General features: G+C 40.0%; 1 protein-coding gene across 1 annotated transcript in view; it reads right to left on the reverse strand.

The window, feature by feature from the left end:
- Window positions 1–15,651, reverse strand: part of SLC49A4 (solute carrier family 49 member 4) — a 59,514-nt gene extending 43,863 nt beyond the window's left edge. Inside the window, exons 1-2 of the mRNA XM_037525438.1 lie at window positions 15,107–15,651; window positions 7,370–7,463 (exon numbers count right to left, since the gene is read on the reverse strand). Coding sequence (XP_037381335.1) covers window positions 7,370–7,463; window positions 15,107–15,446 — 434 coding nt within the window. The 5' untranslated portion in view covers window positions 15,447–15,651. The remainder of the gene's footprint in view (window positions 1–7,369; window positions 7,464–15,106) is intronic.
- Between the last annotated feature and the right edge of the window lie 1,538 nt (window positions 15,652–17,189).

A 17,189-nucleotide genomic window follows, 5' to 3' on the forward strand; every position in this document is an offset into this window, starting at 1 on the left:
TTGGCATGGCTGCATTCCTTCCTGGAGTCCCTGAAGAAGATGTTTCCTTGCCTTTTCCAGTTTCTACCAGCCACCTGGGTTCACTGGCTCATCACCCTCTTCCTGCATCTTCGAAGTCAGTGAGAGCAGTCTAAGTCCTGCATTCCTGATTTCCTCTTTGGTTCTCTGTTTGTGATTATATTGGACCCATCTGGATAACCCAGGCCAATCTCCCATTTTTAGGTCAGTTGATATACAATTAATTCTATATGTAACCACAGTGCTCTGCCATGTAATATAACATAATATACTCAGAGATTCCAAGATTAGAATGGGGACATCTTTTGCACATGGGGACATAATTCTGTCTACTACACTAGATGCAGCCAAAAGGCATCTCCTTATTTTAACTTGCATTTCTTTTCTGAATATTTATCATTTTTCCTATTGGTATATTATAATTTGTCTTGATTTGAATGAGTGGTTTATGTATTTATGTACATTATTTACCTATTATTGTATTTATTTTGATAAATACTCTTTCCTGGTGGGTTTTTTTTTTTTTTGGAAACATAAAATTTAATAATTTGTTAGTAGTCAGATCTATCAATTTTTCTCTTTATGGTTTTCCTTTTTTTTTTTTAAAAAAAATATTTATTTATTTATACATATAAGAGCTGGGGTGCAGGTCAGGGGTGCAGGGGGGTGAAAGGATTCACCACAGACAAAGATCTACTGAAATACACTGCTGGGGGAGTAGTGGCCAAGACAGGAGAGGTCTGCTGTGTCATGTGGGTCACCTCCCTGGCCGGGGATCGAACTTGTGCTGCAGTGGCTGCGGACAGCTTCATAGTGCTTCGACTTAACCCCCTGCGCCATCAGGGAGACCCCTTTCTTTTTTTTTCCCCCCACACTTACAAAAAATACTTTTCCCATGTAGACAATCAAATAAATATCCCCACATATTGTTTTCCAGCTACTTATTTAACCATTTGGTTCATCTGAATTTATTTTGAAGCATAGTTTGAAATGAGGATCCAAAATGATCTTTTCCTGGGCCTCCCAGGTGGTGCAGCGGTTGAGTGCTGGGTTGCAAAGCTGCCCGCAGCCTCTGCAACGCTGGTTCGATCCCCGGCCGCCGGGCAAGGGTCCCACATGGCACGCAGACCTCTCCTGCTGCTCGCTGCTCCCCTCAGCAGTGTACTTCTTCAGTCTGCCTGTCCTGTTCCCAGCTCTGGTGAATTCTCTCACCCTCCCGCGCTTCTGACTGTACCCAGTGCTTATATAAATAAATAAATCTTAAAAAAAAATTGCTTTATAAAAAAATAAATAAATAAAATGCACTATTAAAAAAAACAAAAAAAAAAAAAAAAAATGATCTTTTCCCGCTAAGCAGTTAATTTGCTCCCCCAAAGTCCAGTCTTTCTATTTTCCTTTTAGTTACAGAGCATCAAAGTTTTTGCTGAGGTGCTGCAGTCTACAATTCCAAGGCGTGTTGTGGAAGTGTGGGACCTTGTTACTAAGTTTGGACCAGTGAGATTAGAGTATGAGGACTTCAGGGTCACCTCCTAAAATGTTCTCCCTGCTTTCCTTTTCCCTCTTCCTAAGGGATAAAATGTGACAACAGTGCTGATGAACCGGCCTTTGGACTGTACTGCCAAGGTCATCTTCCTAGGGAGCAACAAAATAGAGGGGACTTAGGTCCCTTGTGGACTAGAGCTGCCTTTGTGTCAGGTCCACCTGCCAACTCTGGACTGACTACCAACTAAGAAATACTTTTACTGAGCTATTATATTTTCAGGTCCTCATTATAGCAGCTTAACTTGTTCCTTGATTGAGAAATTAGCTTCCAATCTGGGGTGCGGCATTCATAAAGACACAACATATTTGGCACTGACTTAGTCATTCAGCTTAAAAGGCAGATGGAGTGAGAGGCAGCAAAACCACTGCTTGTGATAGCTTGGAAATGGATGGAAAAAAATCAAAACATTACTCTCTATTTCCTCCCCTATTTTGCTTTTAGGATGACACTGTAAGAGAGATATAGTCAGGTAAGAGTTAGTTTGTTTGCAAGCAAGGATGGAAGGGTCAAGAGCTCTGTTAAGGAGTTTTTCTCAGCCTGAGGTCTACAATCTAAATTTAATGAGACTTTAGAAATTTGAAGCCTCAGGTTGCTTCTGTATCCTAAGTGGCAGGAAATAAAACGTGCTTTGGATCTTGTCTAGAAGAAAAGATCAGATTAAAGGTGTTACTTTGCTACTCAGACCTATTTTTTTCAGACAGCATCGATGTAGCTGCCATTGCATTGAAGGAAAAGGGATGGGCTAAGCACAAAAGTCAGTATAGGAAAGGAGTTTCAGCAGGTGTAAGAACCACAGCCAGAAGTAAAAATGTTTGGGTGTGGCTACGTTTACAAGCAACTTACTGAATGTAAACAGACTAGAAGTCTAGTAAGTGTCTGAGGGGAATGTATTGTCAATGACACCACAAAACAATCCCTAGAGCAAGTCTCAGGTTCCCCAATTAGCACCAGGCAGTGAGTGAAATGCAAAAGCCATACAGCCTCCAAGAAGAGCATGTGCTGTAATCTTCACTTCACTTGTGGTCGCTAAGGATACCTGACAAAAACAGTTTTCTAGAGAATAAAGTCGAAAGTCAAAAAGAACAACCAGAGGACTTATCTCCAAGAGAGCTACAGTGACATGACTGAACCCAGAGATTGTGTATTTTGAGGTGAATGTAAAAATTAAACAGTGTTGTGGGTTTTTTCCTTTGGAGTAGGATGAATATATTTTCTGCATGGGAAGAAGGGCATTCATGGACACCTGGAAGTAACTGGTAGCAGAGATGACTGTCTCCTTATATCTATTTTTCCCTTTTCTCCCCTTTTGTTATAGAATTCTTGAGTTTTTACTGGGTACCTGACAGCTGAGCTACATTTCTGGTCTCACTTGCAGACAGGCGTGACCATGTGACTATGTCTGTACCAATGGGATGTCAGAAGAAACGATAAATACAAGCTCTTAGTCATAACTTAGAGATGTAGCCCTAGATGGGATGTCTACTTCCCTTTCCTTGACTAGAATAAAAGAGAGCATGCTAACAAGCCAGTTTCAACCACCTGGAAAAAAACTTACCCTAGGGTATGTTGGAGCAACAATGGAGAAGGAACCTGGTGCACATTGTGTGGTACAGAGCTGCCTATCTGCCTTGGCAGCTCACTCTCCTTCAGAGTTTGTGTATTTTATACAGTTCAGTCTATTCTTTAGTAATATGCAGGCTGTCAATAATGCTTCTAATACTTTTTATTATTATATTATTATCATTTATTTATGCATACAAGAACTGGGGGTACAGGCCAGAGGTGCGGGGGGGGTGAGAGGATTCACCAGAGGCAGAGTGGGGAACAGAACACGTGGACTGACTGAAGCACACTGCTGAGGGGAGCAGCAGGCAAGTCAGGAGAGGTCTGCTGTGCCATGTGGATTGCTCCCTGGCCAGCGGGGATCGAACTTGTGCTGCAGTGGCTGCAGACAACCTCCTAGGTTGCGTCCCAACCCCCCGAGCCACCAGGGAGGCCCCACTTCTAATACTTTTATGGATCATTTTTACATTTAAATCCTTGGTCCAAATTGGAATTTACTTAAGTGGTAAGGCGAATATTTAAGTTTCTCTTTATTCCAGATAGTTAAGCAACTGTCATGAAACTGTTTAGTAAATAATTCATCATTTCTGATATGTTCATTTTAAATGTAATTTTTCCAGCTGCAAAGCATTTCATATGGAGTATATGTTTAGAAAATTCATGTTCACTAGAACTATACTATTTAAGTATCTAATCCATGCTAGTAAATGTTATCTGTTACTAATAATAAAAATGATACTAAAATGAAAGATTGTATGGCATGTGGCCTATGATTCACTGGGGATACCTATGAGTAAAAGCAGATATAACTTACTCTAAGTTCACCTTTAAATTGTTTATTGAGCATGTAATATCACTTCACACTATACAACAATGCCATTTATAATTTTTTGGTTATAATTTGCTTTCTGATCATAGAAGAAACACTTTTTAGTTCATATTCGAAGCTCATTTATCTCTGATATTAATAAGAAAAAAGTAATTTTTCCCTGGTACTATGCAGATAAAAGAAATATTGATACTATGCAAAGACAGAACATTTCTAGGAAGGTGGGAATAAATGTATTTGAGGAATGGGCTCATACAGTTTTTATTCTCATGTCTCTAGATTTACAAAAGCTAAAATATGGGAACTCTAAGTTGCAGGGGTACTACTCCAGAAGGCGGGGTCAGAAATTCAAAAAGCTCCGAGTAAAATAGGGACACAAAAACACAAAATGCTAAATGCTTGTCTCATTTCCAGCCAAATGCATAAAAATGCATTTTAAAATAGATTGATCACCACTTTTAAACTTAGACTAAAGCTTAAAAGTGGTGCTCAATTTATTGTACCTATTATTCAAAAGTATATATTCCACATTACCCAAAACATCTGCTAGAGCTCATCTGCTATAGCCCCCTCATGTTTTACAGATAGGAAGAAATCATGTTATAATCTTATCTCCCTATTTTGACATGAATATAAATAACTCTACCATAATATGCCATCCAAGCTGGAATAAACTCTTTGAACATGAAAAAAGCTACATATTCCAATTGGAACATTTTTATTTTAACAGCTACAAATGCATTGTTAGTAATACTGTTTAAAAGAAATGCTATATGACACAAAATGAAGTCTCATTTCAAGGGGATAATGTTCTTACATTCTTTACAGATGAACACATGGGATTAAAAATTCAATTTACATCCTTTTTTTAATGAATGATTTAATCTATTTTTTTTCTTTCTTTGCTAATATTCCTTAATAACCTCTACTTGTTTTTCACAGTACCTCTCCATCAACACAGTCAACTGTTTTTTTCTAAAATTTTATATGTGGGAAGCAAATGAAGGGAATATAAGACTAGGAAGAAGTACTAGTATAGAAGGCCCAAACCAGAAGAAACTCTAACAAAAACATTAACAGACATTTTAAACGAATGCAGTGCTGAATTTGAGCTTACACTGAAATTTGTTCTTAAAAACTGGATGCTTAAACTTATTGGATGTTAGGAAAATCAAGACTATCTCAATAACGAAACTCATCTGTTAAAACCTCACTCAGAAGGCTAGGAAATGAAGACTAGCTTTTCACAGAAACCTATATGATTTTGCTACCTTCATTTTAAAATATGGCACTTACACATTTTAGAAAAGTAACACATTTTAAAAATGAAGAGCCTTTATTTTGAAACTGAAAAATTCTGTTCAAAATGAAAAACAATACCTTGTACCTAAAATCTACTCCTTCCTCTTCCTGTGTTCCTTATCTCTATGAACAGAATCAACAACTTCAGTCTCTCCAATAAAGCCTCAATTGTATTTTCTCCCATTGTTTTCTTATGTTCTCGCTGACATCTGTGCTATCCTTTCCATTCCTACAACTTCCCAAGGCAAGGCATCTTTCTGGACTTCCCCTTATTTCATCAAAACTATAATCAGTTTGACTATTTCTCATTGCCAGCCACCACTTTAGCCTAAGCCACCCTCATCTTTTACCTGGTTTATTGTACTGTTTCCCTAACTGGTCTCCTCACTCCGACCTTCAACTGCATCCTATTACCAGTAAAGCAGCCTATGACATGCTTCTCACTACAATACCGTCATCATTTCCTAGCCCAGAAAAAGTTGAAGTATCCATACTCCCTTTACTATCCCATAAGTGGTCTGGTCTCATTTTCTACCACTCTTTCCATAAAGTCCCTCCCTGGACTCCAGATATACCAGCTTTTCCACCAGGCACACGCGACCTGCCCCACCCTTTACACTTGCTGTGATTTGCCTGCAATACTTGTCTCCTAGAGAATCTAATGCAACATCCATTCATTCCTTCAGGGTTGTTGTTTTTTGTTTTTTTTTTTAATGCAAAAATGTTATCTTCCCAGTATGCTTGGCCATTCTTTCTGAAATTTCACCTTCCTTCTCTGACATTTCAAATTCTTCTTTCCTATTTTGGTTTTTCTCCATAATATATATATATTTATTTCTCCATAATATATATTTCTCCTACTATATATTTACTTTTTTATGTAGTTCATTGCCAGTCTCCCCAACTAAAATGTAAACTCCATGAAGCAAGGGTATGTCTTTTGTAATCTAAGCTGCATTTCCTATGTCCAGAAAAGTGATTGGTGAATTTTACTGAATTTATGAACTTATAAATGAATTAACAAACAGAAGAATGGCTCCAGCTTGGACTCTCACTGCGTCTTTCCTAGTTTTCTGCCAGCAGCCTCTCTTCTTTGCAATCAATTCCATATACGTCAAATCATAGTTTAACTACAGAGGCCTGATCCTATTGCTGCCCTGATAACAAACAAAAGGGGATTCCCAACTGTCCAATGAGGACAATACAATTCTACAGGATGGCAACAAGATCCTTCATAATCAGCATAACCTTTACTAAACTCATCTCTTTATATGCCATTCTTATACCTAATTCTATAGATTGGTATCTCTCAAACTTGAGTAATTTGTGGTCTATTTTAAAAGGGAAAAAAAAATTACCAATGGTTCTCAAGGTCACATCCAAGGATCCTAGTTTGATAAATACCAATTTAAGAAATTAACATGCTGGTCAATAAAAATGTCTTAATAACAGATTATTGCTGGTAAACAGTTTTTACAATTATAACCAAAAGGAAAACAAATCTAAAAAATCTTCATATACCTTGTAAATCTTTAGAATAAATCCATGAAACCCAGTTAAAAAAATGCTGTTGTGTATTACCTACTCAGCCCAGAAGAAGCCAATGCTTACCTGCCTCCCAGCCTTCATTTTTGCTGTTACTCTACCTGGTATATCTTAACTCTAATTATCAAAATTCCACTCATCCTTCAACACCTAGTTTAATTAAATATCCTTCACAAACACTTCTTTTTGATATCCTTAGCCTGGTATCCTTATCTCTCAGTTTCTCCAGGCAATTTTATATCGCGCCTATGGTATTAACTACATTGAACTTCATTATGCTATACTATTGTTATGGGAACATAATTATTATTATTATGGGAACATAATTATTATAGCTTCTAGACAGCATAAAGATTAACCTTTTCTTGTCTCATTTATGCAACAACTTGTATAGTGTCTTTCACATGACAAATAAGAAATCTCCACCTAACCATCATGTAGGAGGAAAAAATGCCACTATAAATGTGACCCTTTAACAATGCTTTTAAAAATGGAACAGTTTACAACCAAACATAATTTACTCATAGCAAAAATATGGGGGGGAAATTGTAGTAATTTATAAAATTTACCTTCTTTTAAGCATTAAGTCTGAGATAGGTATGCATCTTAGACCGGTTCCCAAAACCATAAGGAAGGAAGTCAGAAGCACAGTTACCCGAAGACCTAAAAGTAAATAAAAACAATGGGATTATTTTCTATTTTCTCTTCAGTTAAGTCCAATGTCAAGAACAAAGATTAATATTTCATTCAATCATACTGATATTATATACTGATATTATGCATTTCCTTTAACTCCCAACATGAGGGGAAACCCTACAAGCTGAAAATAAATGATTCTAACTTTAATAGAAAACTTGAATGACCACATCAAGGAGAGAGGGAGGAAATTCCATTAGCTCTGACTTTTCAAAATGAATGGCTAGAATGTTTCATTCAGCCACTAAAAAGAATACAGAAAATAATTTTTGAAGACTAGATATTTTAGTTTTATATCTCCAATATAAAATTTCTAATGTTTAAATGCAAGCTGCTAATAAAAAGCTAAACTAAAAAGTCTTTTAAAGTAACAGATTTATTGCCTTAATCTCAAAAAATGACAATTTACCAATTCCATATTTTGTTCTGTAATTAGGACAATCTAATACTTTTATTTTTCTTGATTTATCAGCTGGCTTTCAACTTATAGAATGATGCTTTTTTTTTAGTATGTGTGCTGCCGAAGCAAGCACAGAATGATGCTATTTAAAAAAAAAATAAGGCTCACTTAGGACTTTACAAGATAATGTGGATCAAAGAGCTTTTTCCTTTATATCCCAAATATGATCATTTATTTTGAAAATGACTGGCAATGATCAGTTACATGTATAACATGGTGAAAAAGAGAACATGAAAATAAGGTAACCTAAAACAATATTCTAGCCATGGCAGAGTAATACAATGCAATATAATATGTTGTAATATAATAAAATATAATAAACATAACAGGATAACAAAACAGGACTGCATCTTCCTATTGGAATGTACACTTTTGTAATTTTGCCTTACTATTCTGGGTCACACTATACACATCATGCTGAGTATGTGGCAAAGGCGGCAACATTTCTTCCAGTTTCTCCCAAACTCAACACTTCCTTGAAACCACAGTGATAAAATTAAACTGTTTCGTGCAAATTTTTCTTTTTTTTGGCAAAGAGGTGATGATTAAATGTTTGGTCTTCAAAGTACCTCTCTGTTTGAAGGAAACTGAATGTCAACAAAACCATAATTATGCAGATTAAATATAGCAAGAAGAATCAACACGCTCTGGATCAGGCGCACACACATATTACACTGAAGATAATTTGTGATGTGAACCGAGTCAACTTTATAATATCCTTATATGATCTAAATATTATTAATAGAATTTGGCAGAAGGAATATCATAGAAAATGTGCTTCTTGGTAGCAAGTAATGCATCCATACTGCTCATTTACTGATTCCACTGAAAAAACACAAATTTTAAAATGCTATAGCCTCAGGAAATAGAGGACAATTAATAAAACGTACATTTGTGGTCATAAATATCCCAAACTTGCAAAATGTTTTATTATAACTTTATATTGAAGCACAGGTGCCCAATAGGATAGTGAATAACACTGGATAGATTTAGCAGAATAAGGCTTATATTCTACATGATGTTTATTTTTCCCCTAAATATCTGGTTTGTAATTAAGGTAAGTAAACACCAAGTGAGTGATAGAACACTGTTTATGGCTATATGGCCAAATACCAAGTTTCCTATTGTTAAAGCTGAAGGCTAGCATACTTTTTTACTCAATTTTAATGTTTTTTAATAAAATAAAGGGCCATATAACAGTTAATATAAACTTTCAAGAACAAGTAAGTTGTGAAAAGCTGATTATTAAAACCACCTCAAAGATATAGCTTGTGGCTTTTTTGCTTATATTTAAGTGTTGCCAACTATTACTTAGTCCACTCAGTTGACTGTCAATTTTAAATAGAAAACTTCCTTTACATCATTTGAATCCTGACAGTGCAGGACTCTATAATTTCATCAAAAAAATATCAACTGACTTTGGGAAGGAAAGGTATAATGATCCCAGGAAAACAGACTTATGACATTTAGGATCTTTATGTAAATAGATCCCAGGTAATTACAGTGCTAGGATGTGAGTGCAAAAACCATTAGAACTATTTTGGAAAATCAAACATGATTGAAAATAAAAATAAATTCTGTTCAAATATGGCAACCAGACAATGTAGGAAGCTTCTTTCCAATGGATGAGACAATTTCTGTTGCTGGGAACTTACTGTGTATAGGAATGGGACCTCTACAACTGGTACTTAAAAACTCAAGATGCAAGGTTGATTAGGAAAAAACAACAACAACAACAAAAACCCAACCATATACACATCCACAATGGATGCTTGGGAAGTCAGTTTATCTGTATGACTGCCCTTTCCAGGCATACTTCCATCAGCTGAGTAAAGATGAGCTTGGCTTGACCTTTTTAGGACTCCTGCTTCCCTATTTCCAATAGTTCTAGCCTTGCCACCCTAAATCTGCCTTGGAGACTATCAGGACTAACACTGTGCCTGTTTTTCATGTTCACATTCTGAGGATCCAAGATTTCACAGGTCATCCTTATCCCAATGACTTCATGAATCCCATAATCTCACATCATCCTGACACCTCCCCAACTCCTGACACCTTTCTACTGTGCCTTCTGGAGTGCATCAAACCCCATCATGTGAACCCCATCAGATAGTAGCCATCACTATGTCTTCAAATTCACTAACCTTGTCTTCTGCAAAGTCTCATTTGTTCTTAAATCCTGTCTAGTTTGGGTTTTTTGGTTTTTGTCTTGGGCACTGATTACATTTTCATATGCAGAAGTTCAGTACTGTTAGTGTTACGCTTTTTATGTGTCTGTCTTTACCATTCTCAAGCTTTCTTTTGTCTTCTTGAACATATACAGTATATTTATATTAATGGTTTTGAAGTCTCTGTCTATAAATTTTTTCCACATCCTCACCTAGAATTAATGTTTCTTGATTTCTTGATATTAACCATTCTAACTGATATGAGGTGAAATTTCATTGTGGTTTTGATTTACATTTCCCTATTGACAAGCAATGCAGAACATCTTTTCATGTGTGTATGTGCCATCTGTTTACCATCTTTCACGAAATGTCTTTTTAGATCCTCTGCCCATTTTTTTACTCTAGTTGTATGATTTCTTGTTGTTGAGTTGCACAAATTGTTTATAGAAAAATACCCCCGACTCTTAAGATTGCCTGTCTGTGTCTATGCAAGCATGTCATTTTCCTTGTTCTAATATATGGTTTGCAAATATCTTTCCCCATTCCATTCTGTCTGCACTTTCATATTCCTACTTGCCTGGCAAACCACAACTTTGGTTAAATCTCTCACCCATGGCTGCACTTGCCTTACAGAACAGGATGGGGGAAAAAACACACCAGCCAACTGGTCTCACTTGAAATTAACATCCTATCACTTAAAGTACTTTGTGTTGCCCAACAATCCTATTATAATTCCTAGTTCATGCCACTTCCAATTTCCTATGAAAAAGTTGCATAATATATGTACTTTCTCACTCTTCCAATTACTGTTCCTCTACCCTCACTTGTCAGGTGATAATTTTGTTTCCTGTTTTCTAAGAACTATAAACAAAGACAACTTCCACAATTTCAAAAGCTCCTACCATCCACCATCTGCATCTGCATCTACATTATCTTCTCTGTGTTACTAAAGAATTGGCTGTCAACACTTTGATCTAAGGCCAACCAGTCTACTTGTGCTCTGAGCAGTGCATCTGATCTTGCTTACTGGAGGGCATGGCTACAGTACTTTTTCCATTTCCCTCCAGCATGTCAATTTTACTTTCTACTGGATCCACTGGAATACTGCATTTCAGAGATTTGCTTTAATCTCTGCTTTTCCCTCTAGTTAGTGTCTCCATTTCCCTGCTGACCTTTACAGCACAACTGTTAAAGAAATAGCTGCACTCTGTCTCCAATTCTTCTTGCATTTTATTTTGAACGCAAACCTACCACTCCAATGAAACTGTTTGTTAAAGGACACCAAAGAGCGCCATGTCACTAAATTGAAGGCTCTATTCTCAATCCTTACTGGCTGGTAAAATCGGAAGGCCCCCAGACTTAGTCTTCTCCTCTCAAGCAATGCTTTCCTACTTTCATGGAACTCACCTGTGAGACAGATGATCTCACTCAGCCCCATGACACAAATACCAATATAGCCTGATAAGCCCCAAACTTACTGCTCAGGCCTCTCCCCTGAACTCCTTATATAGAAATCTGACTGCCAGTTTAATCTGTTTACCTAGATATCTAATAGGCGTTTCAAACCCCTGATCTTTATGCAACCTGTCCCCAAATTGTTTCTTCCAGAATCTTCCACATTTCAGTAAACTGTAGCTTGATTCTTTCAATTACTAATGCTAAATATATGAGAAACATCTTAGACTCCTTTCTTTCCTGAATACCCCACATCCCATCTATCAGCAATTAATGGTGAGTCTACTTCCAATAGACATCTGGAGTCTAACCAGTTCTCAAATCCTACACTACAATTACCCTGGTTGGAAGTCAGCATCAAATTCACTGGAGTTATTCCACTCACCTTCTAGCTGGTCTCCAGGTTGAGGCTCTTATTCTCTAGACAATGGCAGAATATTTTTCACTTTTTTACTCAAGCCTTTCAACGAATTGAGTCTTTAATGGCCAACATCCTAGGAGGCTGTGCATGATTCAGCCTCCACCTGTATGGCTTCATCTTCTAGTGCTGTTTTCCTCGTGGCTCTATTCCAGCCACACAGGCCGCAGTGCTCTCTATGTTAGATGTCCCAAACAAGTTAAGGACACTTGTGTTTGCCAGAAACAGTGTTATCCAGCATTGCCAGGTCTGCCTTCCTTTTTCCTTCAGGTCTCTGCTGAAACACACCTGGTCAATGACATGCTATATATACATATATATATATATTTTTTTTTTTTTTAAAGATTTATTTATTTATGCAAATACTGGGTACAGCCAGAAGCGCGGGAGGGTGAGAGAACTCACCAGAGCCAGAGGGGAGAGTAGAAAAGGCAGAGTGATGCAGTACACTGCTGAGGGGAGTAGTGGGTGGCAGGAGAGGTCTGCGCACCATGTGGGACCCTCCTCTGGTGGCCAGGGAGCAGCCGGGGATCGAACCGGCGCTGCAGAGGCTGCAGGCAGCTTCGCAACCCAACGTTCAGGCACAGGGGAGGCCCTGACATGCTATATAAAACAAAAAACCACCCGATCACAATTCCTTTCCCCCTTGCCCTGTTTCATTTTTCTCCAAAGCACTTACCACCATCTGACATACTAAATATTTAATTTTACTGTTTGTTACCAGTATCTCCTCACTGGAATGTAGGTGCTCTGAGACTACATCTCATCAGTGCTTAGCACAGCTTTAGGTGTTCTTTCCTCCTTGAAACCTTCTTCACTTGACTTCTCAGGCGCACTTGCTTTTGACTCTATTAGTTCTCTAGCTAGTCCCTTTTTGTCTCCTCACTAGAAAATGAATAGGGGTGAAGATGGTACAATACCCATTTTAAGAAGATAACTGGTCTTCTCTGCTTAGCTGGCTTGGACCCATGGCAGCAGAAAGGTCAACAACCTATCCTCTAGGGAGCAAGATACTTTAGTACACAAGGATGCCAGGAACTTACTTTCTATGTTTATTGATAGGAAATTTGCAGCAAGAGAGCCAACACATGAAAGTGTATTAGCTTTCTCCTACTGAAATGGAGAACCACTCACTAAAAGGGAGAATTTTAAAATTTATTTTTATTGCTTCAATCAATGGAAAATATAAAAGTGCATTTACTGTATAGTACAGGAACTATGAAAAAACCAAGTAGTTTATTTCATAAAGCAATTAGGTGGTCCTAATTTTTTTGGCCATGGATAGTAGACATAATTATAATAAAAATAGTAAAAATTAACATTTCTCTACCAAACACATAAGGTTGGCTAACTTTAGTAATATTGAAAAATGCTCCTGATAAAAACATAAATAAAAACAGCAAAATTTCCCTCTAAATGTAGCTAACCTTGTAAAGAATGACCAAGAAAGTGTCACAGATAGGACACAAAGGCACAATCACAACTAAATGCAATTTGGGACCCAAGTCTAAATTTTGGGGTGGGGAGAGAGGGCGGAGGGGAATGGGATTGAACATTTAGAAAAACTGGTGCAATCCAAATAAAGTTTCTAGTTTAAGAATAAACAAAACAATCTAAACAAAGACAACCTCTAGTCAGCATAAGAAACTCTCAGAAGAGAAGCACATATCCTCTGCATAAGTACTTGCTCTACCTGGAATTTCTTTTCTAAAGATATTTATTTATTTATTTATGCACAGAAGAACTGGGGTGTAAGCAAGAGGTGCAGGGACTGAGAGGATTCACTAGAAATAGAGTGGGGAACAGAACAGGAGGATTTACTGAAATACATTGCCAAGGGGAGAAGTGCGTGAGACAGTAGAGGTCTGCTGTGCCATAACTGGGTTGGCACTGAGACTTAACCCCTAGGCCAGTAGGGAGGCCCCCTACCTGAAATTTCTATGCCAGTCAAAACATACCTCCAGGCCTGGATACCTCTCATTGTTCTCATTGTTAGAGGGTTCTTGCTTGTATTGTATTGAGTTACATCCCCTTCTTACTTCATTCAGTTTAGTTCTTCCCTTCTGGAACTGCACACATTAAGACTAATTCCTCTTTTACTTGAGCATCATGTATTTTATAATGTGCCTCAAGTTTCTTTTTGAAGTTTGACACACCCAGTTCCTTTTATCTTACACATTATGATTTTCACATCCTTTGTTATTCTTGTCACACAACTTTAAAGTATTTTAGTTTGTTTATGGCCTTCTTTAAATGAACAACACTCAGAACTGAACATCAGTGTAGAGCATATCAAGTTATTTCTCTTCTTATTTTGAGTACTATGGCTGATGCCTAAAATTTTTGTTGTTTTTTTTTAGCAGTTACTTCGCACTGATCATGAATCATTTACCCATATCTGGTATAATTCGATGCCTTTCATTCAATCCTAAGACTTCCCTTCTCCCCCCCCAGGTTCACACTGGTCAGTGGTAAAGTGAGATGTCTGTTCAAAGTATTACTCAATGAAGAGAGTCTTCATTCATCTGCAAGCTTTATCTGAGAGTCATAAAGCTCATCTGACACAGCCACCTAGTCACATACATACACTTCAAAGCTGCTGTGCACCATCTTCCAGAAACCAGAATGTTAGACTCGATTTCCCAATAGTTCTTCCTGGACTGAAGTCATCTATTATATACGCAAAGCCAACTCATTCCTTCCTGATGTTTGGGCACCATCAACCTATTCTCCATCCGTCCACCCTCCACATCCCCAAATTCCTACTAAGTCAAAGCCTCGGTCACTTATGTCAGGTGTAAAAAACATACACAGCACGTGCACGGCGACACTTTCATGTCCACAACAGGCAAAAATCGAACATTTTAGAGATCGCTTCATCTCAGCTGTTGCATAATAGGCCTCGATAAAAACATAAATATCTGCAAAGACGCTTTCCCTTATTTGTCGCTTCGGGGACGGAGGGTTCCCCGTCAGGAAAGGGATGCCAGCAGCACTCCGTCACCTCACACAACCCCTAGGACGAAGCCAGGGGAGGCGGCTCGCGGGCCTGGAGACCCGGCGGGCCCGGCGCCCCCGAGCGACAGCGCGGCCCGCCCCGGCCCCTCACCTCTCTTGTCCAGGAGCCACATAAACGCGAAGCAGGGCAGGAAGCCGATGGGCCCCCACAGCACCAGCAGCGCGATGTCCCAGCTGGAGAAGCCGTAGGCCTGGCGCGCCGAGTTCTGGATGGGCCCCCAGGTGTTCCAGACCAGGCCCTGCGCGAAGGCCAGCAGCGAGAAGAGCAGCAGCACCAGCCAGCGGCGCCCGTACACGCGCCCGAGCCCCGGGGCCGCCGCGGGCAGCGCGGCCGCCGCGTCCCGGCTCCTCCAGGCAGGCGGCGGCGCAGGTCCCAGCCCCGGCCCGAGCAGCGGCTGCCGCTCCTCCTCGCTGCTCCAGCCCGAGCCCATCGCGACGCGCGGCCCGCGGGGCGCCGGCCCGGCGCGGTCAGGGGGCGGCAGAGCAGCCCCGCACGGACGCGGCGGGACGAGGCTCAGGCCGAGTCCGCTCCGCTCGCCCTCGCCCTCCGGCCGCGCTCGTGCGCCTGCGCGGTGTGCCCGCTCCAGGCGGGGCGCGGGGCGCGGGGCGCCGGGCGGGGGGCGGCGACGAGGTCGGGGTGCGGGACCCCGGCTCGTCAGCCAGAGACACTGGCCTTCCTCTCCCCCGGCGGGTTAGGGGGGCTAAACAGAGGCGAGAGACGGAGCGAAGCCCGGCTTCCAGGGGGGAGAGGGGATTGGAAAGGAAGGGGCGAGCGAGCTGAGCCTCGGGAAAAAGCAGCTCCCACAAAGGATGTGTTAGAGGCTGGGCGAGGAGCTCGGGTGCGGGAGGAAGTGTCTGAGTTTACTTCACGTGCTTGATAAACAAGCCGGTGACCTCCGGTCACTTAAGCTAATGCTTGTTTCTATATTGGTTTATTCCTATTTTTGTTGGGTTTATAACTTCAGAAATTATAGGGAGATAGGATAAGATTGAGGTGTGGGTGGGACCCAGGGAATTGCTGCCTAGTTTTAGCAACTGTCTTTTTGTGTCCTGCCCAAAGAAATGATAAACTGGCTAGCTATAAGAAGGGATCATGCTCAGCGAAATAAGTTAGAAAGAAAAAGAAAAATACTGGATGGTCTCACTCATAGCAGGAATTTAGAAAACCTAAATAAGGGACCAGGAAAAAGACAAAATAAAAATCGAAATCAACAAGCAACTATAAACCAGAGACACACTGGGGGCGTGGGGGGTGGAGAGGGAGGGGTGGAAAGAGGAAGGACTAGAGTCAAAATAAAGGGGGGGGGTGCAATTGCATGGGGAATATAGCCAAAATAAAAATACATACATTGTGCAAAGATGAAAAATGATGTAAGAATTATAAAAAATATTTTAAAAAATAAAATAAACTAGCTAGCTATATATATATATAATATACACACACATACACACACACATATATTATACATAGCTTTCTACCTACACATTTTGCCTTGTTACTTAATAGACAAGCAATGAGCATATATTAAGAATGGAAGCCTTTTGCTTCGAAACGGCCTAGCTCCATCTCCTGATGAAGCGAAAGCGAGGGGAAGGGTGGGGGTTGTTGATCTCTTGATCAAGAAGCCGGTTGTTTACTTGACTATACAAGTCCAGAAGCCTGACAGCTGTCGGTTAGTGTCCTTGAAAACCTAAGTCGAGCACTTTGGTTTGCCTGGATTGGGAAATGAGTCACGGGGAAGCAAGTAAAGGACATTTGCCAGAGGCCCGTGTTCCCTGGCAGCCATGAAAACCAGGAGTCAGAAGGGCAAGGAAGTGGAAGAGAAATGTGAGCTCTTGCCATCTCGGGGGCTGGTCATGGCTGCAGAATAAGCGAACACAGAGCTACAAACCAGCGCCTCTGGCCCCACAAAAAAACAAACCATTCTCCAAAACGTCAGTACTGCTAGGTGGAGAAAAGGGCCGAGGCGGAAAACAAGAACCCGACTAGAAGACGAGGAGAAACCGAAACGAAGTCAGGATCATATTGAACGACTAAGGTCTGGGGAGGGTAAAAAGCGCTACAGCCGAAACCACATGCTCACAATTCAACAAACGGGGGATCAAAACAAACCCGCGCGCCCCCGCCCAGTGCCCGTCACGTGATCGTCACGTGAGCGGCGCTTCCGGGGGCG

Source organism: Talpa occidentalis, unplaced genomic scaffold, assembly GCF_014898055.3.
Source record: "Talpa occidentalis isolate TD23 unplaced genomic scaffold, MPIMG_talOcc4v2.1 talOcc4.4, whole genome shotgun sequence".
Taxonomy (NCBI): Eukaryota; Metazoa; Chordata; class Mammalia; order Eulipotyphla; family Talpidae; genus Talpa; species Talpa occidentalis.